This window comes from Delphinus delphis, chromosome 16 (assembly GCF_949987515.2).
Source record: "Delphinus delphis chromosome 16, mDelDel1.2, whole genome shotgun sequence".
In the NCBI taxonomy this organism is placed as follows: Eukaryota; Metazoa; Chordata; class Mammalia; order Artiodactyla; family Delphinidae; genus Delphinus; species Delphinus delphis.
Genome location: NC_082698.1, coordinates 83,526,303 through 83,552,999, shown reverse-complemented (window position 1 = coordinate 83,552,999; position 26,697 = coordinate 83,526,303). Strand labels below are relative to the sequence as shown.

At 47.6% G+C, this 26,697-nt stretch overlaps 2 protein-coding genes across 3 annotated transcripts in view; one reads left to right on the top strand and one right to left on the bottom strand.

The window, feature by feature from the left end:
* RAB4A (RAB4A, member RAS oncogene family) overlaps nt 1–26,697 on the top strand; it is a 96,944-nt gene that overhangs the window by 64,471 nt on the left and 5,776 nt on the right. The window lies entirely within an intron of this gene.
* Nucleotides 2,958–20,698, bottom strand: CCSAP (centriole, cilia and spindle associated protein). 2 transcript variants are annotated; one of them, XM_060035121.1, is made up of 4 exons: nt 20,545–20,698; nt 19,634–20,065; nt 8,455–8,723; nt 2,958–6,885 (listed from the first exon to the last, which is right to left on the bottom strand). In XM_060035121.1, the coding sequence occupies exons 2-4, from the start codon at nt 20,013–20,015 to the stop codon at nt 6,709–6,711; spliced, it is 828 nt and encodes a 275-aa protein (XP_059891104.1). In that variant the 5' UTR covers nt 20,016–20,065; nt 20,545–20,698; the 3' UTR covers nt 2,958–6,708. The 2 variants fall into 2 exon arrangements, with proteins under 2 accessions (XP_059891104.1, XP_059891103.1); XM_060035120.1 differs by lacking the exons at nt 2,958–6,885; nt 20,545–20,698 and adding an exon at nt 7,026–7,091 and having other exon boundaries at nt 19,634–20,037.

Below are 26,697 nucleotides of genomic sequence, written 5' to 3'. Positions count from 1 at the left end.
CATACTTTGTATGATTTTAAATTTTAGGTTATTTTAATAACCAGGATCTGAACTGTCTTGATGAATGTTCCATGTGAACATGAAAATTTTGTGTTCTGCTTTTGCTGGGGAGTGTTCTATAAATGTCAGTGATTTGGTTAATGGTGTTGTTTAGCTCTTCTGTGTCTTCACCAATCTTTTGTCTACTAGTTCTGTTACTGATAGGCATGTCGATGTCTCTAACTATAATTGTAAATTTGTCTAGTTCTCCTTTCGGGGTCAGATGTTCCTTCAGGTATTGCATTTTGCCTCAGGACAGTCTTCTTTGTAGTTTTAGCCTTTTCCCCAGAAGATCAGCTTAATCTGCCCTCCATAGCCACTCTGTTTACTTTCATAGTGCGGCTTTCCCCGCGCATGCAGAGAACCCTTTGTGGGTCTTGCATTCTGTCATTTTGTAGGGATGATATCTGCCATGCTTCCCATAGGAGCCTGCCAGGTTTTAGGAACGTTCACGCGCTCACACTCATTCACTGTGGGCTCAGACGCTTGTGTTTGGAAGCTCTTGTTAGGTTCTCAGGAAAGATCCACTGCTGTGTCTCCTCCATGACAGCACTCTTCCACCTCTGACCCCAGGTGAGTGGGAGCTTCCCACATATCAAGCAGTCCTTTGACACCAGCTGGGTGTCCTACAGTTCAGCTCAGTGCTGTTACCTGGAGACAGTGGCAGGTCCCATGGGTTAAGGGCTCAGCCCCACAAGACTGCCCCCCGCCCCAACTTCAGACGCCAATCACAGGTCCAGGTTGTTACCTGTGCTTCTGACCAACCAGCTGTAAATTGGAAGGTCCCAGGACCCCCTCCCTTGGGTTCAATTAATTTGCTAGAGCAGCTCACAGAAATGAGGAGAACAGTTTACTTACTGGATTACTGCTTTATCATAGAGGATATAACTCAAGAACAGCCAGATGGAAGAGATGCATGGGGCACGGTACAGGGAAAGAGTGCAGTTTACATGCTCTGTGGGTACCACTTTCCTCGCATCTCCATCTGTTTGCCACCCTGGAATCTCTATGAACCCCATCCTTCTGGGCTTTACAGAGGCTTCATCACATAGGTGTGAGTGATTAAGTCATTGGCCATTGGTGAATGACTCAATCTCCAGCCCCTCTGTCCTCCCCAGAGGTCAGGGATGGGAAAGTTCCAACCCTCTCCTCCCAGTTGGTTTCCCAGGCAACCAGCCCCCATTCTTAGGGGCTGGCCAAAAGTCATCTCAAAAGGTGTTTGGGAAGGGGCTTGTTATGAATGAAATGACAAAGCACTCCTTTCACCTTTCTGGCTCTGGAGCTGTTTCAGGAACCGAGAACAAAAGACCAAATTCTAGAACTATTGTTCTATTCCCCATGTTCCCAGTTTCCTTTTGGTATCACTTCTCTTCTGTCTGAAGCACATCCTTTGACTATTCCCTTAAAGCAGGTCTCCTGGCTATCAATTCTTAGTTTTCCTGCACATGAGTATATCCTTATTTCTCCCTCATTCCTGAGGGATATTTCACTGGATACAGAATTCTGAGTTGACAGTTCTTTTCTTTCAGCACTTTAAGAAACGTGCCACTTCCTCCTGGCCTCTGTAGTTTCTGATGAAAAAACGCATGGGCATTTGAATTGTTCTCTTGTAGGTCATCTTTCATTTTTCTCTGGCTGCTTTCAAGATGTCTGTTAGTTTTCAACAGTTTTCAATATATCTAGGCTTGGGTTTCCTGGTTTATCCTGTTTCAGCTTCACTCAGCTTACTTGGGAGGTTTTTAGCCATCATTTCTGCACGTTTTTAAAGCACTACACTCTTCCTCTTATCCTTCTAGGACTCCTATAACACAACCCGGAAACTTTTTCTTCAACCCTTTTTTCTCTCTGTTGTTCAGACTGGATGATTTGTATTATCTTTATTTTGTCATCTTCAATCTTCTATTGAGTCTATCCAGTAAGGTTTCTTTAATTTCAGTTGGATTATTTTTCAGTTCTAATATTTTCATTTAGTTCTCCTATCATCTGTTTCTCTACTGATAATTTCTATTTCAATGCTTATTTCAAGAGGGTGATTTCTCGTTTGAACTTTTCAATAATAGCTTCCATCAAGCCTGTGAGGGCAGCTACTGATTTTCTTTTCCCATGAGAGCCATTTTCATGGTTTTCATGTGCTGAGTAACTTGGGATTGAACCGTAGGCATCTGAATATTACATGATGAGACATGACCAAGTCCTGTGGAGAATGCTGGTATTTTTGTTTTAGCAAGTAACCAACCTATTTAGGCTCAGGCCCCAAGTCCTGTGGGTGTTGGTTCCAACGTCAGTTCAGTCTTCAAAGCTTTGGCAGTGCTATTTGGACCTGCCCCATGTGTACACCATCTTGTGGTCAGTCTGAGACCCGAGGAGGGGTCTGCCCGTCAGGCCAGTCTCAAGGGTGCTTGGTAGGCTAATCAGGGTCAGCTCCACGGGGGGACGTGTGGACAAGGGAGCAGGTGGGGGAAAGCCGGGGAGTTACAGCACGTGTATACCATTATTCCATGTTTGCGCAAAAAAGAAAGAAAAAGTGTGTATGTACCTCCAAGTGCCTGGAAGAAAGGTCTGGAAGTTTACACACCAAACTTAACACTGGTTTCCTCTAAGGAGGGGTGTAGAATTTTGGTGAGGGGGTGGTACTGAAAGGAACCTGCACTTTTTACTCTGTAACTTCTCTCTGAGTTACTTTACCCATGCCCTATCGCTTTTGTAATTTTCAAAACAATAAGAAGGTGTGAGGGAAAATGTGGCATTTAACGCAAAGTATATACACAGAACGTGTCTTTTCCTGGAAGTATCTAACGTATCTTGTTAAACATTTATCTAATGAAAAATCCATTTAGGGGTCAATGTGATCACCCACTTTCTTCAACCATTTATGTGCTAATCAGAGTTATTTTCCACAAAACAGAAGTTTCAGCCTGTAACATTAATGAACTTTATTCACATTTTTCCAAGTAACTGCAATATTCAATACAAGCGAAAAGCAATACATAGTTCTTAGAGAACACAGCCCCAAATTCCCACTGCCTGAGCCTTGTGATGGCAAGTGCCCAGCCTTTGTTCTTCAGAATGTTAAAGTGAATGCAGTGCTCAAAATAAATATACAATAACAACACAGGGAGACTGTTCTTAAATACAGTTTTGCTAATTATAAAAGAAATCCAAAAAGAGGCCTCTACTGTCTTCACTCAGGTGTCCTGACTTTCAAAATGGAAATAAGTAACAGACGAGCAGCTTTTCCCCCTCTCACACTAGCAGGCTGGAAGGGAGCAAATCTGGACCCAAAACCTAGACGTCACTCCTTGCACAGAATTTGGTACAAAGCACACACCTTACATTGAAGAGCTCCCTATTCATCCTATTGTACAAAATCCATTTCAAATACAAGGTCACACTTTTAGGATCACTTTTTAAATATTATTTAGCTGATCACAAAACTACAGTAAGAACCTTATGAGTCAGGCATTGACAGTTTGATCCCAAACCAACTACAGAATCAGACTGTGTAAATATTAGCACCATTTTTTATCTAGTCCAGTGAAATGTAAAACTATCCACTAAACTATTTTCTACTGAAGCAGTCAACAAGGAAAGTTGTTTTTACTTCTAACATATGCTTGGCCTCTCTCCCTCTTTGCCAATAATACGTTTGAACGCTTTATCAAGTACTAACCTTCCGCTGATAAAGTTTACGCCCAGCACAGCCTTAGAACTCAAAAGCCACCTTTCTTTTGTGCAGTTTAGATGGTTGAGTTTATGTGACCCAGTATACACACCTTTCAGGTTACTAGCAATTTACATTTGATGAATCAGTGACAAAGCTATTTCATCAGAAGCACCACAAATGTGTGCTTACTACAAGTTAATTCAGATAAACTATGCCCTATTTTACTTTCAGTAAACTTGAAAAAATGTATATATGTGCTTGGAAATTTTCTGACAGTAGGGGAGTACAAGCATTTTGACACCTCCTAAATAAGAGCGATCTTTTAGGTTTTAAAAGCAAGGAAACGGATGGATTCCTGTTTAGTTCTCACTCACCTCGGTCCAGTAGAGGTATTCAGGTGTTACTCAATATACTATTATTGCTTTTAATCAAAGTAACACAGAGAACATGTTTATGACAAATTGTTTTAATTAAGAACTTAAAACCAAAATTTTAAAAAGAGTCTTATGTAGCAATTATTTTATTCTATATTTTAAATATCACTGGATTCTCAGTTTCAAACTTTGCAACATGATAGGTCATTTTAAACTAACTTGACGTCTTATAAGTTGTCCAAAGAAATGGGAACATGATCACATCAGTTTCTAGAATGAGAAGGAAAAAGTAGGACATCAAATTGTTACAACTTAAAAAATTTGGGGGGCTTTCCTGGTGGCACAGTGGTTGAGAGTCCGCCTGCCGATGCAGGGGACACGGGTTCGTGCCCCGGTCCAGGAGGATCCCACATGCCGCGGAGCGGCTGGGCCTGTGAGCCATGGCCGCTGAGCCTGCGCGTCCGGAGCCTGTGCTCTGCAACAGGAGAGGCCTATTTTGTAGGCTTAAAAGATAATCTTTACCCCTAAAGAGAGAGAAAAGTAAAGAAACCCTAACCAACTAATGACTTGGACATAGGAAGGGAACTCACAGGTACTTCATATTGACTCATTCATTGTTCATGCACATTAAAAGTACTTTAAAAATTTTGTTCATTTGTCCTCTACTTAAAAATGGGGAAAAATTGGCCAGCATTGCCCTCTAGGTTCTTCCAGATCTGCATCTGGAGTTTGCGGTAATAAGTAAGCACATTGAATATGAGTCTGTTTTCTAAAGGAGAGAGTCTGGCTTGCTCAGAGCCTCGAAGGGTCGGGTTTCTAAGACAGTCCATCAGTGTGGACCCGAGCTACTCCCCTCGGCCTCTTCCTAAGATTGTCAGCTGCAACGGGAATGGAACGCCAGAGCCGTTGGTTAAAACCGAACATGCAGGAAGTGATTTTAAAGAAACAGTTTCCACCATCACGACGCCACAGGAATTTCATCTTCAGGTACCTGCAGTGTTTGAGGACTATAATAACAGCAAGATTCACCAGAATCACTAGCGAGGTTGCTTTGGACAACACACACCTTCTTCGTACTAAATATACATCGCAGTGACTGGGAGAGCTCACGATGTATTCACCTAAAAACAATGCAAATATTTTAAAAGGTTTTTTTTTTTTAAAAAAAGCTCATGATTCTTCAGTACGAGTTTGCAAAACTTAATACAGTTGTGTAAGATGATACTGTGTGAAGATTCTACATGGAATAAACATTTGTGTTCTAAAAACTGACCATCATACTTCAAAGACCCAGAGTACAACTGTCAAGGAGATGCTCAAACTCACATCAAACACCAGACTTTCATTCACATCTGCACGTGCTAAGCTGGCCAAGTACTTCCTTCTCTCCTAGGAGGAGTTCACCATTCATCCTTCCTGCAGGTTCCTGTCTCTCCTGGATGGAAAGCAGTGTTTCTCAAAACCACTTTCTACCACGAAAGCAAATGTACTAGAGAGAAGGAGCACTTCGTTTACACACATCTCTGCCCACGCACACGCCAGCATCTGCTCGCGTGAGGTCCCACACAAGACCTACCGGCTAGGAACCTCGGAGGAAGGTATTTCAACCAAAAGTCTGAACGATGTACATCATCAAGGCTTTGCTACTGGGGAGTTCTATAGGGGAGAAAGTAGGGGTGGTCCACATCTCTAATGGGTATCTTAAAATCTGGCCCCATCCCCAACGAGCAGGACAGTTACATTCTAAATGTCACTGCCAAGCTATCAGAAAGGAGGCAAAAGTCCACAGTGCGTGTGTGTCAGAAGGCCAGACTGCAGCAAGTGAACGGTACCCATTATGCGTTCTTAAAAAATCTCACAATAAAAAGGGACAGTCTTTGACTCAAAAGAAACCAGTACTACTTCTAAACACACTGCACTGGTACTTTGCGTACTGGAATGCACTTGAACTATTAAACTATTAATAAGTGCCTAGATGACAGTTTAAAGAGAAAAGATGACCCTCACCCAGCCCAATAATTCTTAAATATCATGGTCCACGTGAAGTGGTGCTGAACTGAAATGCAAAAGAAAGTGAACTGTTAGGAACTACCAAAGCTCTACTTTCACTATACGTGGAATCAGTACTAGCGTTGAAACTCACTTTTAACGTGATATTCTTTCACAAAGAAATCTACACAGAAGGAAAATGAGTCTTCTGCCGCAAGCTGGCGTGATCTTACCAGCTACGGAATCTCAGAAGTCGTTCACAACAGGAGCAACACAGGCTCCACCTAAACTGAGGGAAGATACTGAAGTTAAGAATCTGTAAGCCATTTAAAGGCATTTGGTGTCAGTATCTTAAAAGATTAAGATGCTTTAAAACAAAACCCTTATAAGAGTATCAAAGATTTAGGGAATTCTCATAAATAACCAAATGTCTATGGCTTTCAACTGTCACCCTACTGCTGAGGTAGGTGACCAGGATTCATCAAAAGAGACAATCCTTTGGAAATTCCCTACGAAAAATCTTGCATAATCAGTTGGTTTCTTAAACCTGTGTCCAGTTTCTTTTGACGGTTTTTGTTTTGTTTTTTCCTTTCTTTCATTTACACTTTTTAAAAGAGGTTGTCTGAGCAACTGTCCCTCCCCTCAAGCTCTGGCGGAGTAGCATCTCATGTACTCCGTCATCCACGGGTTCTCCGACGAGGCAGGCTTGACCCGCCTGTTTTTGTCCACGTCGGCGGAGTGAGCCCGCTGCCTCTGAGCCGCCAGCCGCCTCTTCTCCACCTGCCTTCTGCTCTTGGCTCGCAACGCCGATTCATGAATCTAAGGGAGTCAGAATAAACGGACACTCACTCAGGTGGCTCTGGCGCTAATTTTCCAGAACATTTACAATGAAGCTTCCCCCACGTCACCTGGAGCAGGGCAGAGGCAAGCCAGACTCACCATGTTCAAGAGTTCTGTGTATAAAGGCTTCTCCAGAAGAGCCACTGCCCTGGATTCTGTCTTACCCATCGTCAGCAATAAAGAAACTAGGCAACAGAAAATGACCACCGGACTAAATTTCAGATATAAATGGTAAGCAACTAATCTGCAGGTGCCTCGAGAAACTGGCTCTGGAATATTACTGGAACTCCTTAGCATTAAGCATGGATCAGTATTCCATTGAAGGAATTTAAATGTTTTACAGGGACTTCCCTGGTGGCGCAGTGGTTAAGAATCCACCTGCCAATGCAGGGGACACGGGTTCGAGCCCTGGTCTGGGAAGATCCCACATGCCGCGGAGCAGCGAAGCCCATGAACCACAACTACTGAGCCTGCGCTCTAGAGCCTGTGAGCCACAGCTACTGAGCCCATGCACCGCAACTACTGACGCCCGCGTGCCTAGAGCCCGTGCTCCACGACAAGAGAAGCCACTGCAATGAGAAGCCCGCACACTGCAACAAAGAGTAGCCCCCACTCGCCCCAACTGGAGAAAGCCCGCACGCAGCAGCGAAGACCCAATGCAGCCAAATAATAAATTAAAAAATAAGTACTTACAAAATAAATAATGTCTTACAGCAAAATACTAACAAATCTCAAAGGATTTTACCAGCTAAGACGTTTAATGAACCCTGTTCAACTTAATCCCACCGGGTTGCCAGAGGACAGCTCTGTTGTCTCAAATATCACTCTAAACAGCACCACCTGCTAGGGCTCAGAAGTCTGTTCGGTGAACACTGGATCCTGGTATTTAACCAGAATTCAAACAGCCTGAGCTTTCTGCTTCTTTTCATTCCCTCTTTGCTTTGGGCCGGAGTGACGGTGTTAGTGCTAACACAGTCATTGCTTTGTGGCTCCAAGCGTGAGGCCCCCTCGTCTGCCGTGTCCTCAGGCCTTCGCACAGGGACACTCCAGGGCTGAGTCCGAGGAGAACCAGACCTCCGGGGGATGGATGAGCAGGGGAAACGCAACCACTCTAATTTAATCCAAAGAGAAAACGAGAGTCTAGAGAGATGTCGAGAATGCAGGAGATGTGATCTAACAGACAGACAGTAACAAAGGGGTCAAGGGGATGGGTACCAGTTATCAAGGCTGATGGAGCAGGGCCCATGCCCCTCGGCTGCCCCTCCTGGCCCCCCAAGAACTTGAGAGCCCCAAGTCCTGGCACTTCTCCGCCTGGCTCGGTGTCGGTAAACCCTTCCAGGTTACCAGCAAAACCCCCTGACCTCCAGGCAGCTAACATCCTGCGTCCTGTGTGCAAATCAGATGCCTAGTTCTAGGCTTTCCTTGGGCCACCTAAGACCTACCATGTCCCAAAGCATCACAGTGACCACAGGGTATGACAGCCAATGACAGAAGCGAGGCCATCCCCCATCCTGCAGGGGGAAAGCAGAGAAGCCCGCTGGCACCCACCTCATGCACGGGGGCAGAAGCACAGACGTTGTGAGTTTTCTGGCTCCCTGTATCCATCTGCTTTTCTCCCCACCCATAAAGGGCGAACGGGTGCTTAGGTTCTTTTATTTTAGTTGATGACCTTTGAGGACTCTTGACCGCTCTCCTGCTTCCTCTGGCAGGTAAGGCACTTGGTGGTGGCTGAGGTTCGGTACTGCTGGGTAATTTGTCAGGCTCTCTGGTCCTGATCTGTCGTTCAGGTTTTTCTTTTATGTCTTTCACTGGCAGTGCTTTTTGGAAAAGGAGATAGAACAAGATGAATGCTTTAAATTCCGGTTTACATATAATTACATATGATTTAAATATTTGGGATGAAAAATTCATAATGCTTAATAAAGTCAGTAACTTTTTGACTTATAGCTCAATTCACAAGTTTCACTTAAAACGGAAGAACAGAAACACGTTAGTATAATAATTTTCAGTCTATCCCATTTTAACATCAACAATAAATACACCAAGATTGAACCAAGCCTATTCAAAAGTAACAACTATCACTCGCATTCTGAGATTAAGCATCTTAATTAAATACTAAAAGCTAGAAAGCAACTCGGCCTAATGGCTTTCCCCAGGATAAGTCCAATCATCTTATCGTCTTGCTTCAGGGTCAGATCTGGACCTGTGACAATCATTCAACAGCTGCAAAAGGTTCGTCTTCAAATTACTCAACTGGAGCTCCAGGACTGCATTTCTTTGTGAAGCTCCATGATTATGGAAAACGCTCCTTAGTTTCAAAAGCCCTCCATCACAATAGGGAGGGTTTCCATAGCTACACACACACACACACACACACACACACACACACACACACACACACACACACACACACACACACACACACACACACAGCTGGGCGCCCCCAGTGTGAGCATCTGGGAAGGGGGCTCTTGTTCTTGACGTGAACCAGGGCCCCTGGTCTACACAGGGGCTCTCAGCAGGGCTGGGGAAACTCCAGTGGGGAATAGACTGCCCGCCTGAGGTGAACTCAGATACTAAGAACACAGTCCAAAACGTAACTATTTCCCTTTTACGCTTAGCGACTTTCCATTCATTATTTTTATAAGTACTTTATGAGCTTGTAAAGGTTGTATTCTTTGTGTAAACCCCTAGTGAACCTGCGTTTCATCTCAGACTAAACTTATGTGCGAATAAGAGCTCCTTGTGCATCCAGGCTCCACTTCACAGACCCCCTTGCTCACATCTGTGGGAAACCCCTCGTTTCCGAGGCTCCAGAATTTGGCTCTAGGTGATGATTTTCCAGCTTGTTATTCCCAAACCCCATCACTTTTAGGACACACCCGGGTCCCTCACCCCTTTAGTGGATCCTTCCCTGCAGACATCCACGTCCCCGTGGAAGTAGAGGTCCTCACACAAAATGCACACGTGTGAACCCTGACAGATCACCGTCATTTCTGTCTTCTGCAATGACCCTGATCTACCAAATTGTTTCATTTATTATTAAGCATTTTAGGGAGCAGACAGCCTGCGTCCGACCCTGGGGCTCAGTGCTTCGCACCCCCGTGCGCCACATCCATAAACCCAGCCCTGTGCTGCCTGGGGATGAGGTGAGATGCCAGCCCTCCACTGTATCATGAGAACCCAGATCCACCCATCACTCACACACACTCCTCTGAGTGATGTGTCCACACCTTGTCCGCTTCTCTTCCCTGGATGTAGGAGAAGAGGAAAGAGCCCATCAGGACCAAGACAACAGAGAGTAGAAGGGGGACCGAGGCTGGTGTAGTCACAACACTGAGAGAGATGGGAACAACCTAAATCATCTTCATCGATTCATTTCCCTTCCTTCTCTTCCTCTAACCCACGTGGGGAGCCTGCCCAGAGAAGACAATAATGATTTGGTTCAAAGGACAAGGTAAAGCCAGCCACGAAGAGGTTAGGAAAGTGAATTCCAGAAAGAGGGACTGGCCTGTTCAACGGCCTGGACAGAAGAAAGAATATACATAGTTCAAGATGACAGGCACACAGAGAGCCTAGAGATGAACGCACGGGGAGGGGCTGGCGGGTAGCAGCGGGGAGAAAAGACTTTCTGTGCCAAACTCAGAAGTTTTATTTTTTCCTGAAAATGAAGAAGAATCACTGAAGGATTTTAGGCTGAAAAATGATGTGGTCCTATTTTCATTTCGGGAATGAGGTCTCTAGCAACGAACGTGAAGGACAGGTTAGATCAGAGTGGTGGGGACAGAAAGGACAGCTAGGAAAAGATAGCAGAGTCCGGGGAGGGGAGGGTAACCCACAGTGATGGCAGGGGCGGAGTGGTGGGAAAGACCAGAATGGCGCCCACCACACCTGGCCGGTGCTCAGAGTCACCGGGCACCTGTGAACTGCATACCGATCAGACCACAGTGCAGAGAGCCCAGCGGCACAGGGCGAGATGGACAGGGGAGCGGGCGACGGACACCGCGAGGATGCTGGCAGGCAAAGAGGAGTCTGCGTCCTCAGGGGCTGGGAGCGGCTGGCTGGTCATGCCGTCCTCCAGCAGAAGGCCGCCAAAGGATGGGGAAAGGGTGCTTGACGCCTCGGGTGTGAGATGCCCCTGGAGCCACCAAGAAGGCAGCAGCTGGACCCTTAATTCGGGGCCGAGAAGAGAACGTGGAATCGGAGGGGGTCCTGAGCAGGCGGATGGGGGCCGAGGCTCAGACGGAGCGCAGGTCCCCCAGCGGGGACGCGATGTAGGCGGTGGGAATGAGGGGAAAGGGGGCGGAGGGCGGCCCCTGGGCTGAGCTGGCAGACGGAGCAGCCAGGGAGCCAGGGAGAGAACAGCCAGCAAAGTCGAAAAGCTTCCAGGAGAGAAGCCGGAGAAGGACTCTCAGAAAAGGATGGGGCTTCCCTGGTGGCGCAGTGGTTGAGAGTCCGCCTGCCGATGCAGGGGACGCGGGTTCGTGCCCCGGTCCGGGAAGACCCCACATGCCGCGGAGCGGCTGGGCCCGTGAGCCATGGCCTCTAAGCCTGCGCATCCGGAGCCTGTGCTCCGCAACGGGAGAGGCCACAACAGTGAGATGCCCGCGTACCGCAAAAAAAAAAAAAAAACTCTTGAAATACTGCCTGGTACAAGATAAGTGTATACACATATATGTTTCAAAATCCTATTCAAAGTTTTAAATAAAGACATTTCCAGACAGACAAAACGGTGTCACCACCAGTTACTGTGAAAAATTCTAATACCCTCTTTTCTCAGTAACTGAAAAATACGCTGTCTTGATTTAGGACCATGCTGTGCAATACAAAAGCCATGAACCACGTGTGGCTATTAAATATGCTTAAATTAATTAAAAGTAAGTAAAAATAAATACTCAGCTCCTCAGTTACACCAATCAGAGTTCAAGTGCTCGATTCCCACGTGTGGCTCGTGGCTGCCGCGCTGGATGCTGCAGACAGAGAACCCGCCCCTCATCACAGAAAGTCTGATTGAACAGATTGGCTTTTTAAACTATTTGAACAACAGAATTAACATATTTGACCCAATGGGTATATACAGAACACTGCACCCAACAACTGCAGAATATACAATTTTGTCAAGCACATGTGGAACATTTACAGAAATCTACTTATCCAAGCAAGGTCATAAAGCAAATCTTAATACATTTACAAAATTGAAATCATATAGAATGTATCCTCTGACTATCATGTAATTAAGCTAGATACAACAACAAAAATAAATTACTTTTTTAAATCTCCAGTTTTGAAATTAAAAAAAGTTTTTTTAATTGAAGTATAGTTGATTTACAATATTGTGTTAGCTTCAGGTGTACAGCAAAGTAATTCATATATGTGTGTGTATATATATATATATATATATATATATATATATATATATATACACACACACACACATATTTTTTTCCAGACTGTATTCCATTACAGGTTATTACGAGGTATTGAATATAGTTCCCTGTGCTATACAGGAAATCCTTGTCACTTATCTGTTTTATATATAGTAGTTTGTATCTGTTAACTCCATGCTCCTAATTTATCCCTCCCCCTAAAAACATTTCTAAATAATGTATGGGTCAAAAACAAATCATACAATTGCACAAAAATGTGAATGTCCTCAATGCCACTGAGCTATACACTTAAAAATGGTTAAAACGGTAATCTGCGTTGTGTGTATTTTACATCAATTTTTTTTTTTTGCAGTATGCGGGCCTCTCACCGTTGTGGCCTGTCCCGTTGCGGAGCACATGCTCTGGACGCACAGGCTCAGCGGCCATGGCTCACGGGCCCAGCCGGTCCACGGCACGTGGGATCTTCCCAGACCAGGGCACGAACCCGCATCCCCTGCATCGGCAGGCAGACTCTCAACCACTGCGCCACCAGGGAAGCCCCTACCACAATTTTTAAAAATTAAAAAAAAAAACCATTAAAAAAATGGTGATAGAGGGCATTTCTTTCTTCATCCTGTTCCTATTAGAAATGTTTCTACAGTTTCCTCATTAAGCATGATACAGCTAAAGCAGTAATCAGAATGCAATGTATAGCCTTAAATCAATATATCAAAAAAAGGGGGGGGCAGGGGAAAAAAGTCAATGATAAGCATCCATCTTAAAATGTTATAAAAATAAGCATGAGGGGCTTCCCTGGTTGGCGCAGCGGTGAAGAATCTGCCTCCAACGCAGGGCACATGGGTTTGAGTCCTGGCTGGGAAGATCCCACATGCTGTGGAGCAACTGAGCCCATGCGCCCCAACTACTGAGCCTGCGCTCTAGAGCCCGCGAGCCACAACTGCTGAGCCCGTGAGCCTAGAGCCCGTGCCCCACCACAAGAGAAACCACCACAATGAGAAGCCCACACACCACAGCGAAGAGTAGCCCCTGCTCGCCACTAGAGAAAGCCCGCGTACAGCAACAAAGACCCAATGCAGCCAAAACAAATAAATTAAAAAATAAAAAACTAAAAAAAAAGTAAGCATTAAAAAATTAGAGTAAGGAAAAAAGATCATGAATTAATAAACATATAATAAAGAAAACCAACATAGCCAAGGGTTAGTTTAGGAAAAAAATTAACAGAATTCACAAACCTCTAAGACTGATAAAGAAAGTGAAAAATAAGTAAAAATAGAGCAAATGGAGTCAGCAGGCTAAATGTGCACTGGCGACACATGCATATAGTCCCTTCCTCCCAAAACCCCACTAAAGTGAAGGAAAAAAGGTATAAACCCGCAGGACAAAGAGTAAGGAGGCGATGACGTCAGACAAATTTTGGAAGATGGAAAGTGACGAAGAGATAGAAGTGACTCACAGGAAGAGCAGGATGCTACTGACTCCCTGCAGGAGAAGAGCCCAGGACACAGCGGAGCCACGCAGGAATTGGCACCGAGGCACCAGACTCCCCAGAAGGCTAGTGCGGCAGACTGCCTTCCCAAAGGTCCGGCATCAATCAGTGCCCCAGGGGTTCCTCTGACAGTGTAATATGAATGTGCCTCTGCTGAGAACCAGGGTCCATGCTGCTTCCCCTTGAACCTGGGCAGACTTTTATGAGCAGAGAATGGGGTGAAAGAGGTGCCACGTGGCTCCCGGCAATAAGTCGTAAAGGGCAATACAGCAGGTGCCCAGCTCTCTCTCAGGAACGCTCGCCCTTGGAGGCCAGCCTGCATGTGACGAGGAGGGCCAGGCACCTGAAGATGTCACCTGCAAGCATCCTAGCAGACGGCCGCAGTCCGACGCAGCAGAGACAAGGCACGTCCTGTGCCTGGGGCCAAATTCCAACCCACAGAAACCATGAGCAATAACAGAGTGAGAATTGGATTCTGAAGCACTAGTTTCCAGGGTAATCCTGTTGTGCGGCAATGCATACTTCTTCAACAGTCCTTCCTCTGCTCCTCTGGCCAGGCGACCGCCCTGCCCCCGCCCCAGAATGCAAGTGCCTTACAGCCTGGAGAGGGACGACTGGAGGGCACCAGGCACAGCGGAAGTAAGGGGGCACCTTCCTGAGAACAGGATGACGTGGTAAAGAACGGGATCCCTCCTCCCTTCCCCCAACTCTGCTGCCGGATGCTGAGAGCCAGGCTTGTGCCCGCCCAGGCAGAAGGCTGGATGAGCACTGAGAAGCTGACACTAGAGAAACGGGCAGGTACTGACCTTGGCAGCCCCCAGAGAAACAGCAGGGTCCTCCTGCAATTACGGTCACAAGCTCCCCCAGGAACACAGCTCCCGAAAAGCCCTTCAAGCCTCACTCTTAAATATGGACAGACAGGCTAAGAGCAAGCATTCAAGTACATCCTTTAATAAGAAAGAGACCAAAATATAGAGGAAAAGACTAGGCTGGGAATATAAGAGAGCGCTCAAAGGATATTTATGGCTTTGGGGCGGGGGAGGGGGGTGTTAAAAGAAATCCAGAGAGAATAGGAGGCTATTTAAAAAAAATTTTTTAAAGAACACTTGGGACAAAAAAGTAAAAGTAATCTCTTTGAAATTAAAAACTAGAATGGTAGAATTTAACATTTCTATACAAAATGTGGAAGATAAAATTAAAGAGTTCTGGAAAACAACCAAAAATTCCAATATCAAAAAATTTTTAAATAAAAATGTTAGCAGTTTGATCCAGGAAGTACACCATCCAACTAAAAATAATTATAGAAAGAAAAACTGAATAGAGTGGAGAAAATTATTTTAAACAGTACTAGAAAACATCACGGAACTAAAAGAAATGTTTCCAGATTAAAAAGGCCCACCAAGTTGTCAGCCCAATGAATGAAAAATGACAGACACATAGAATTTTAGAGCACCTAGGGTGAAGAGAATGTCCCAAAACTTCCCTCCCCAAAGAAAAAAGAAGGAAAGAAAAGAAAAAGAAAGAAAGAAAAGAGGTCACGTATACAAAATAAGCATCAGAATAACATGGTACTTCTCAACAGTAAGACCTAAACCTAGGGTTCAACATAATAATGCCTTCAAATACTGAAATTTCTAACCTAGGACGTCTCTATCTTGCCAAAATGGCAGTCCAGCCCTTGGATAAAGGCATTTTCAGACTGCAAGGTGACAAAATGCTTACTCCCCTTCAACATTTCTCCACCAAAAGGAAGGGAGACTTGAGACTTGTGAGATGGGGCCGCATAAAGGAGTTGAGCAAAAGGAATCCTCAGGCAATCAGTGAAGAGAAGCCTCAGTTTGACAGCTATGTCAGGTCTGGACAGCATAAAGTCTAAATTAAAACAGGAGAACCAAGGGTTCCACAAAAATGTCTCCAAGGAAAATAATGAAACGAACAGAACACCTAATGTGCTTGGCATATGACAAGTTTTACAGTACTACCAGACTCTTTCAGGCTGAATGAGTGACGGGAGTACCAAAAACAAACAAACAAACAAACATAAAAGTAAAGCTATGATTAACTCCAGGAAAAACATAAATAATAACCAAGAAAATGTAATCAGCATGTACTACATGGATTACCTGCAAATAACATTTACATAGCCGTGATCATCCAAACACAGAATAGTGCTTTAATGAAACAGTCACATAGTTAATACTGTGGGACAAAGTAGGTGCTGGTATGTGTCTAGGGGTGGGGATGGCCAAGCTAAGATCTCGAGCTAAATCATCATAAATATACTGACGGGAAGTCAGTATATAATGTTTAAACTAAAAAAGCCAACATTAGTCTGAATGAAAAGAGTGTTGCCCACAATGCTGAAAGGCAAGGTAGAGAGTTGGAAGGAGGCCCCTAGGGAGCGAGGAGCATGGCTGGTGGATGGGTCAGGATTATTTTTTCATTTTAAGCCTATTTTTAAAAAAATATGCATACGTATAACTGGTTAAAAAATAAAATTTAATTTAAAAAGAAATGTGAATATGAAGAAAGGAATTGGAGACATTCTAGACCCTCTTTGAAGCATGCTGCTACGGAGAGAAGGGACTTCACAGTGAACGAGCACCTCCACCCACACCCCCTACACACAGGGAACTTCCCGACAGTTTCTTATACCCATTTCTTAAATAAGAACGAGAAGTCAAGGATCATTAGACATTTGAGAAAAGCTTCTTACAGGAAATGCAGGATTACAAGCAAAAGAAACAAATGCAGGGAGACGGAGGGGAAACAGACTGTGCTGAAGAAACACGCAAGAAGAAAGTGGACAAAAAACTCCTAGCGATGTTCTCAGCAAGGTAAGAGAGGATACTATGTGCACGAATCAAGAACAAAATACTGTTTTTTTAAAGAGGAATAAAGAGAGGGAGGGAAGGAAGGGAGGGAGGAAAACCTAGAAAACAATTCAACAGCTCTTATATTAAAAAATAAATAGGATCCCACAAATGAAAAATGTAATCGAAGAGTTGGAGGATGAGGTTGAGAATCCTGCCCAGAAAAACAGAAGAAAAAGACAGATGGAATGGGGGCCGGGGTAGAAAATTATAGGATACATTTGTGAAGTCTGACATCCAACTAAGGAGTCCAAAAAGAAAGGAACAGAAAAAAAATAAAATAAATAGAAATGAGAAAACAATTCAAGAAAACTTCCCAGAATTACAAAACATGAGTTTGACTGCAAGGACCCATGAAAGCACATTGGAGGAAAACAGGCCTGGATCGGGGAAACTTTTCAGAACACAGAGGACAAAGAGAAGACCTGAAAAGCTTCCCGAGGCAGGGAACGTGTTATCAACAAAGAACGACACGGAAGTGTAATGGCAACATCAGAAGTTCCAACACTGGACAGCAACACCTCCAGATTTTTTAGAGACAATTACTTCTAACCTAGACTTTCATGCCCAGCCACAAACTACTGAATAGTGAGGGTAGAATCTTTTGACATGCAAGGTCTCAGAAAGTTGAACCTCTCACACACCCTTTCTCAGGAAGGTACTAGAAGGTAATCTTTGTCAGGAGAGGGTAAACCAAGAAAGAAGACGATGTGAGAGCCACACAACAGAGGGTCCTACCCAAGAGAGAAGCCAGGGAGACCCTGCGGCGGTGGCCAAGGGCCATCCCAAGATGCAACCAGGCCAGATGAAAGTAGGTCAGAGGCCCCGGGAGGGACGTCTTAAGATGGGGAGGGTGACAGTGAACCTGATGTGTCCGTGGTGTTGCAAAAGAAAGAAAAGGGAATCACGGCAAAAACAATATAGGGCAGCTGTGAGCCACCTTTCCACAGGCACTAACTGTGAATCTAACAAACTCTATGATGACGGTACTGAGAGGGTGGGGATAGGCCATGTGTATGGGTTAGGAGATCACTAAAAAGAATTAAAGCCAACAGATGGTGCTAAAAACTGAAAAAGATCAAGAGGTATCAATAAAAGCCATGTTACCTGGAGAAACAGAAATACACAGCAAGGCAAACCAGAGGAGTGGGAAGTGGCCGCCTAGGGAAGAGGCAGGTGGGGAGGGGAGCTGCTGTAGCGGTGCTCAGCCACATAGAGCTACACGATTCTGTGCGCACACATGGCTTCAGTAAAGACAAGGGCTAAGCGCTTACGTTTTATAGCAACTCAAAAGCGTGCTCATCATTCCAGAAACTGTCCACTGAAAAACAAGGACTTTCAATCCTGCCATTCACAGGGATAGACAGGGTCTGTGACAGGCATGAGCAAACCAAAAGATCCTGGGATTGGGAGTCCTGAAAGCAGAAACATCCTTTCTTCTCCTGGATGCCTAAACCAGAAATATTAGCAGAGAAAAAGTAACTACCTTAGCCACTGGGAGGATTTAGTGTCTCTAAGGAAAGCAAAATAATCACGAACTCTTGCAAACACAGACCCCATCCATACTACAGTGCTGTCTAAAAACCGCATTTATATACGCATGGAAATAGCTGACAGCTCTTTTGCAAACAATGAAGGGGGAGAGGCGGGGAGAGAAAAGCCCATTCAGTCTGATAAAGTACATCTCATAACTGAGCTGGTAGGTCAGTGCCCCCTTACCCTCTCCACCTTCTGTTTTGCGAACTTCTAGCAAAGGTTAGGAATGGGTGGGAATTCACAAGTAACCTGAGGATGGAGGGGCAGCTCTGCCACCGGCCACCGATGACGAACTGAGAGTAGCTGAAAACAGTATACAGGACTCAATTTCCTCTCCTGCTCAGCATCTCACAGAGAAGCTAGGATGAGAGTCTGACTGAGTACCACGTGCAATTTGGCAAACAAAAATAAAATCACTGATCATGTATCCTGAGTTTCATCTATAAAACTCAGGTAAAAGCTGTGGTCCCATCTCTTAGAATTGTTTTGAACGTTGAATGAGAAAATACATATTCTAAGATCAGTGACTGGATGCATGACAAGCTCTCAGTACCTTTTAGTTATTTTGCTCACCAGAGCCTCTTTAAAACTGAGCGACGCCGGGTGGTGCCTGGCCCACGTTAGAGTATCAGGAAGAAACCGGGGGTTCCTCCAGGATGTATCTGGGGCATCCATTCAACTTGGCCCCTAGCACCAGTGACCAGCCAGCCCGCCTCACACGCCGAGAGTTCCCCCAGCTCTGCGCTCCTCCGGGCAGGAGAGAAGGCGCGGGGCCCCGGCAGCAACTGCAGATGCACCGCCCCCAAGAGCCATTTTCCAGCTGCCTCTCCTCCCGCTCACAGCAGCAGCAGCAGCCGGAGGAGGGGTGGCGAGAAGCGGAGGGAGCCAGGCACTTACAAGGATTATCTCCCACCAGCCGGGAGTTACGCAACAGTCTGCGTAAACAAATGCAAAATATTCCTTAGGGACAGCGCGGCGAGGTCAGGGAGTTAACACAGAAAACAACGGCCCCATTCAAAAGACAGAGCGCTTAGCTCAGTGGTTCCTAACCTCTGGCGGTCACCTTCGAGAATCTGATGAAAGCTGGGCGCCTCTCATAAAAAAACGGGCGCTCAGAAATAAAGAGATGGGAGTTCAGTGGTGCAGAGGCCACCAAGGCCAGCGGATGAAGATCCGGGGACTTCGCCAGGGACACGTCAAAGGCGTTCACATTGGGCTCAACCCAGAGCCACCTCATTACGGAATAAAGGGTGGGAGGGCGGAGGCGGGGCAGCCACCTTCATTATTTTGTCAAGGGAGGCGCATTCTCCGCCTACCCAAAATACCTAGATTAAATAAAATCAAGGAAGCGCCTGCTCTGAGCGCTGCGACAAACAGCTGGGCGGTTCAGAGGAAACCCAAGAGCAAATCCAGTCCCGCGAGCGGGGCCCTCCCCGGCCAGGTACCTGGCAGCGCCGAGTCCTCCGCGGCCTCCGCGTCCCTGGCCTCCGCGTCCCCCGCGGCCTCCGCGCCCCGCTCCTCCTCCGGGGCCGCGCGCGCCCGCTGCTCCGGCTCCTCGCGCGCCGCTGGCTCCACGGGCGGCGGCGGCGAGGCCGGGGCGCACTGGGGCGCGGGGGCCCCGGCGCCCGAGGACGCCGACGACGCCGAGTCGTCCGAGGCGCAGGCCGGGCCCCAGTCGTCCCACAGCCAGGGCGCGTGCGCCTGCTCCAGCAGCCGGCGGCCCAAGCGGTAGTGGAGCAGCGCGCGGTAGCACGGCCCGTACTCGTCCCAGCGCGGCTCCTGGTAGCGCTTCATGTATTCGCTCTTCACGCCGCTCCCCGGGGACATGGTGCCTCCCGCCGGCCCCGAGTGCCCGCCGTTCCGCGCCGCGCTGTCGCCTACGGAACCCGCGGCACGACACAGAGGCGCGCCCCGCCCCTCCACTCGCCCGACCCGCCGCGACGTTTAAACCCGGAGCCCCGCCCGCACGGGGCGGGACGTGGGGCCGGGAGCGCGGGCGAGGGCGGGGCGTGGGGGCGGGCACGGCGGGGGCGGGACGGGCGGTGGGCGGGGCGAGGGGCGGAGGGAGCGCGCGGCCTGTCCGGGGAGGGGGAGGAGAGGGGGAGGGGAGGGGACCTGGGCGCGCGGCCCCGGCGGGGGTGGGGGCCGAGGGGCAGCGGCTGCGGGACGTGGGGGTGTGGGGGGGTCAGCCGGGAGGGCGGCTCCGGAGCTCAGAAGCTAGAAGCCGCGGGAGCCCGCGGATGGGCGGTGGAGGAGGGAGGCGAAGGAGGCGTGGGCGCGGGGAGCTGGGCGGCCTCGCGGTCCCAGGAGAGCCCTCCGAGCGCGGCGTGCGGGCGGGAGGGTCGGACCCGCTTACCTCCTCCGTGCGCCCTCGGCCCCGCGGCGCCGGCCGGTCCTCTGCGCGTGTGGCGCAGCAGCCCGGAGCCGCCCGCTCTCCCCGCGCTTTCCTGCTGAGCAAGATGTCGCCGCCGGCGCGGCGGCCCGCGCTCCTGCAGCAGCCGGGAGGAAAAAACGCCGCCTCAGTCCCAGGAGCAGATGCCTCCCGCGCGCGTTCCCGGGCCCCGGGCCCCGGCCCCCGCCCCGCTCGGTGTGGGCGGCGGCTTCGGCGCTGCGCGCGGGGACGCGGGCGACTCGGCTGGCCCGGTCCCTTGCCGCCGCAGGACGCATCCGGGAACGAGGCCGCCCCCGCCAGCCCGCGACGTTCTGTGTTCTCTTCCCGACACCTGCGCCGGTCGCGCTCTCCAGAAACAACCCCAAGTCCGCACGTTGGCTCTTGCTTCCTTATCTCTGTTCACAACACCTGTTACTCTGGCTTTAACCCCTTTTCAACGCTTTGGTACAACTCCTTTCTCGTCTACACCCCGAACGTGTTTGAAGCTATTGACTCAAACTGCCAAGCCACCCTCTCAGAGACTCGTTTGCACAGAAAACCTTGGCTGACTCAGTTGCGTTGTGCTATGTATACAACGTTGCTCTGGTTGTTAACAGTTTCCAACGTGGCCCCATGCAGATTCTTCCCCTTTATTAAAAGGAGCCTGGATACATTAGTAACAAAAAAGATCTGAAAGAAAAGAAGTTTGGGGAAATCAAAACATTAGCAATTGAAAAAAAGGCCCGGGCCACGATGAGTTACCCGGTTCCGGCTTCCCTCCTGGATTTCCACGGACTCACGGCTGTTTTCCCTTCTGTCTCCTGTCTCTGCATCCTGCCCCGCCCCCCATCGTAGCCAGAAGTTCCAGAGGTAGACGCTGGGCCCAAGCCTGTTCTGAGAACTTGAAGTTAGTTGTCCAGAAGTCATTAACATTAATTGTTAATGGCAGTTTTCTGGAGAGACACTTGTTTCCTCCTACTGTTGACACCCCCATGGTGGCCCTGCCTTCTCCCCTCCCCAACTTTACCTTCTGTAGCTTGAAATACCCCAGGAACCTTCTAATGTAACCCCCTTTTATTTAAACTGGTTTCCCATGGTTGCAAACAAAAGAACCTTAATAAATATATTAATAACGTGGGGGAAATGACGATGTGCCGTCAGAACACAATCTGTTTCGGTTAGCTTTGGTTGCGTAATTAACCACCTGTTGTGGTTTAAAACAACTACCGTGTATTATTTCTCACGATTCTATGAGTTAGCTGGGTAGTTCCTCTGCTGCTTTAGACTCACTTAAACAGTTGTGTTCAGCTGAAGGGAGAGTTGGGCTGGAAGGTTCAAGATGGCCTCACTCACACACCTGGCACGGAGGCTGGCTGTGGGCTGGGCTGTCTTGATCTCCTCCTCGCGGTCTCATCCTCCAAGAGGTTAGCCTGGCTTCTTCACCTGGCCCTTTCTTCCAAGAGGTTAATAGCAGAAGTTGGAAGGCCTCTGAAGGTCATATACATCTCTTCTGCTGCATTCTAATGCTCAGATAAGTCACAAGGCTAGCCCAGATCCAGGGAGAGAGAAATTCCACCCCTCCACGGGAGTAGCAGCAGCAAACTTACATTGCAAAGAGGCATGCACACTGAATGGAGGAATGTGCAGCTATATCTTAAAATCACAACCACACACGCACAAAGTATATAAGGTATGATACCATTTTTTGTATAACTGAAAAATAGGGTTAGGAATGATTTTTGTTTTGTTTTGTTTTACTTTTCCCTATTTTGCACAGTTAAGTGTACTACATTCATTCTAATTTTGTAAAGTGTTATTATTAGTCAGGGCTCATCCACTTGGAAGTGACAAAAACCCGATTCAACTAGCTTAAACAGAAAGAATATTTATTGGCTCCAGCAGACCTAGACCCGGGGATCCATCGATGTCACTGGGACTCTACTTCTTTCTCTTGGTTTTTTGACCTCTGCTTTCCTGGGGGGTGAGGGTGGGAGGAGGGCTGGCCTCTTCTCCCACTGCAATGGACTTCCTGCACACAGCTGGAGAAAACGCCACTTGTACCCCAAGCTTATGTTGTCTTCACTGAGGACCACCAGCAAAAGAGAACTTCTTGGTGTTCCAATTATAGAGACAGATTCTTCAGTCACATGCTTAGCTGTTGGCGGGGGTAGGAGGTGATGTGATTGGCCAGGCATGGGTCATGTGCCCATCCCTGTAAATGGGAATAGGGCGGGAGGCTGAACTTGACAGGAGAACCACAGGGAACAAGGAAGAAGTGGCTTCCCAGAGGAAGGAGCGGTAGGCAGACAAAACAACATATGCCCATCTATAGATTCATCTTTGTGTTTGGAAGAATAACAGGATGAGAAAGATCTCGACTGACAGCATTTGTGAGGGGAAGTCTTCTGGGATCTATTTGACCATAAGTAAAGTATGGCTGTTAAGAAACTGAACACAATCATAAGCAGTAACTACAAAGTTGTATTTCTATATCAGGGGAGGTAAACCTTTCCTCCAGAGAATCCTCTGTTCATACGGCACTGAAGGACTGCCCGTGTGGATGACGGTATCGATTTGTTCTGCAGGTAGAATCAGGACCAACGAGCAGAGATTACAAGACACAACTGTGGCCAATGTTGTGGACTTGCAACTGGTTTCTGAAGCAAGAGGGAAACTTTAGGACTGGCCTAAGGAGCTCACAGAAGAAACAGAGAGAGTAGAAAATGGGCAGGCACCAAAGGGACCTCACAGGCCGGGCAGCAGTGTCCCCGCATGGAGAGGAGAGGACTTTGGTAGAAGGAGCCTTCAGTGAGAGGCAACCCTGGGCGGGCCCCTCCATGAGGGAGAGTCGAAGCCAATAGAAAGGAAGGTCAATGGCGGACTCCTGAAAGATCATAGAAAGATAATAGAGATTTGCTACCTAGACATACAGATTCCATATAAGAAGCCTGCTACTGACTAAGTCTGGCTGCACTGGGATGGCAGCCTCACAAAGTGGCGAACGCCGCAGGCTGTCCTCCTTCTGGGCTGCTGGGCTGAACTTCCTGCACTCCCTACTTCCAGAGCCCTGCCACCTGCCGCCCCTGGCACTGTCACTCCCTCCCCTCAGGGTGCCATCCCATCCTGTGTCAATCCATATCCTTCTGAGCCAAGGGAGGCGATCTTCCAAGAGCTTCCCTGACTTCACACGTCCTTCCTCCCAAGTTGTTCTTTCCATGTCATATGCTCGCCTCCTGCCTCTCCTGACCCCTCCCAGCCGGTGTTCCCTCCATCAGCCTCGGTCTTCCCATTCGTCTCTGGACTTCGCCTCTCTCTGTCTCTGTCTCTGTCTCTGTCTCCCTCCCTCCCTCCCCCTCCCTCGCCTTTTCCCTCTCCTTCTCTCTCCAAACACAGACAAGACTCAGGAGTCCCCTATCCCCTCTACCCTTTTTATAAACCTATCTCCCAGCGTGGAAGCTACAGATGCTATATTTCCACCAGCCTCCCTCGCAGCTAGAGTAGTCCTGAGACCTAAACTCTGCTAATCAGATACTCCTGCCCCCAGGCTTAGAATCAGGGTCTGCTGGTGCAGAGAAGCAAGGACCAGGAGGGTCTCTCTTTGGCTGAAATGCCAGTTTCAGAACTGAGTTCCTGGAGCAGCAGTGACCCCAGTGCTTGCAGAAATGCCAGTGTCCAGAGCCAATGGTGTCAGCAATGCAAGCCCCATTGGTCTCCATTGATGCTCTTCCTCTCAGAGCCCCAGACCTCTTCCAGAGATTCTGGAAGCCACCCAAGTGACTTTTAAATATGTGTCTTTACTGCTGAAATGAGCAGAGTTGATTTCTCTGAGAGCAATCGAGCACTTCGTTCGATACACTGGTCTGTCCTGACTCCTTCCTTCTACGCGGGCCTCTCACTGCTGCGGCCTCTCCCGTTGCGGAGCATAGGCTCTGGACGAGCAGGCTCGGTGGCCATGGCTCATGGGCCCAGCCGCTCCGCGGCATGTGGGATCCTCCCGGACCGGGGCACGAACCCGTGTCCCCTGCATCGGCAGGCGGACTCTCAACCACTGCGCCACCAGGGAAGCCCTGGAGTCCTTCACTTCCTGAGAAGAGGCAAAGAGAGGCTCTGTGCTGGCGCCCACTGGCCACAGACCCTGACCTGGACCACCAGCTGAGCTCTTCCCTGAGAAGCTACTCAGCCCTGGGACGGGCTCTCAGGTGAAGACCCCGTCTCTGTCTGATCAGGCCACTATAACACAGTACCACAAGTTGGGCAGCTTATCATCGACAGACATTTATTTCTGACAGCGCTGACATCAAGGTGCCCGCCAGCGTGGTCGAGTTCTGGGGAGAATCTGCTTTCTCTCTCTCACAGACTGGGCCCTCACATGGTGGGCAAAGGGGCCAGGGAGCTCTCCGGGGCTTTTTCTCTTAGAGCAGGAATCCCATTCATGAGGGCTCCCCAAAGGCCCCACCTCTTAATACCATCACCTTGGGGAGTAGGCTTCACATATGAATTTTAGGGAGACATGGACATTCAGACCATAGCAACACTTGTCCTCTGCCCTTTCTCACCTGCTGCCGCTTCTTATCTTCTAGGGCCTCTCCTGCACGGCCCCCCAGCTCTCCCCCACCCTCCCCCTCCCTCCCCCCTCCACTTCCAGCAGTGCCTCTGTCTCCCTCCAGAAAACTCCCCTTGCCTGCTGTTCCCGCTCTCGGTCCCGTCTAACAGAGAAGCCAAGATATCCCCAATTCCCTGACTACTCCATAATAGGCCATCAAATCCAGAAAGCAGTGTGATTACCATGGCAATTCGTCAGAACGGAATTCTACGTGTGTGTCCTCCGGCAGCATCCGGCACGCCTGCCTTGAGGGCGTGCCCAGACTCGAATTCCGGCTGTCTTGCTCTGTGCGGTGGAGTGCTGAGCCCTGGGCTGCCTAGTTGTGTGCATTTCTGAAGGCATTCTCAACCAAACTGCCCATACTCCATCAGCCCGGCACCATGCACATCAGGATACCTATCATCTTCTGAGGCTTCAGAATATTCATGAGAGGATGACATTCTTAGTCGAGCAGCACAGACTCCCTACGCTTCAGGTTTCCCCCCTAGAGAACAGCGCCAGGCTGGGGAGAAAGAAAATATCCTTCATGGAGGCTTGCTAATGAATACGCACTCTCTCCATTGCTCTAGGATTCCAAAGCCTTTTTTTTTTTCCCTTGCCTTCTAGCCAATTTACTAGAAAACAGTGTACTTCAAGAGTACTGCTCTGGCGCCTCACAGAATTGCTTTTTCTGAATTGCACTTAGTGTCAGGGCATCAGCTTCCCTGAGGCACTGGACCAGAAACAGGCAGACGGAACTGTTAGATCCATGAAGGGAGGTGACCTGGTCCACGCTTCCCCTGTGACAACTCACGGCACAAATTCGTCTCGGGCTTTTATTGACAAGCTGACTAGTTTTTTACATTTTGGACACTGGAAATCCTGGGGGGTTTTTTGTTTGTTTGTTTGTTTCTTTGCTTCAGCTGCTATAAAGTATAGAGCCAAATTTGTGTCCCAATTTTGTACATTAACATACCACAGTTTTATTCTATTTTATATTCTTTTCTTTTCCTCTGATTTCCTCTCTTATGGATTTGATCCTTTTGTATCATGTATATTTTGGAAGCGGACTTAAATGCTTTTTTAAATGTTTGAAAATTGTTATTTATTTTCCAGAATTCATGTAAAATGTGAACTTTTTAATTCAATGAGACTTGCAGGAAATGTGTACTATAAAACTACACAGATCTCATATAGATATATAAGACACATAAGATATATTTAATACCTTAATTGGAAATCAATATCTAAATATACATGAATACTGTATATGTATATATGTATATCTATTCATTATGCCTACATATATAGACACATAGATACATATATATGTATGCATAAATGAATCACTTTGCTGCACACCTGAAACTAACACAACATTGTAAATCAACTATACTTCAAAAGATAAATATATATATGTGTGTGTGTGTGTATATATGTATGTATGAATCCTTTTTGAATTGGGGATGGGTATAGCAAACCCCAAGTAGAAGGGTAAAAATTAAAATGAATAGTTTGTTTCTACTCTTTACATGATAGCTGCTATTATTTTAAGG

Excerpts from the sequence above, each read along its gene's own strand:
- CCSAP (XM_060035121.1), bottom strand. The coding sequence starts at position 20,015 with ATGTCCCCGGGGAGCGGCGTGAAGAGCGAATACATGAAGCGCTACCAG. Across the intron at positions 8,724-19,633 it reads GGAGGACTCGGCGCTGCCAG|CACTGCCAGTGAAAGACATA; the intron begins GTACCTGGCCGG and ends TTTTCCAAAAAG. Across the intron at positions 6,886-8,454 it reads CTTCTGCCCCCGTGCATGAG|ATTCATGAATCGGCGTTGCG; the intron begins GTGGGTGCCAGC and ends TGACTCCCTTAG.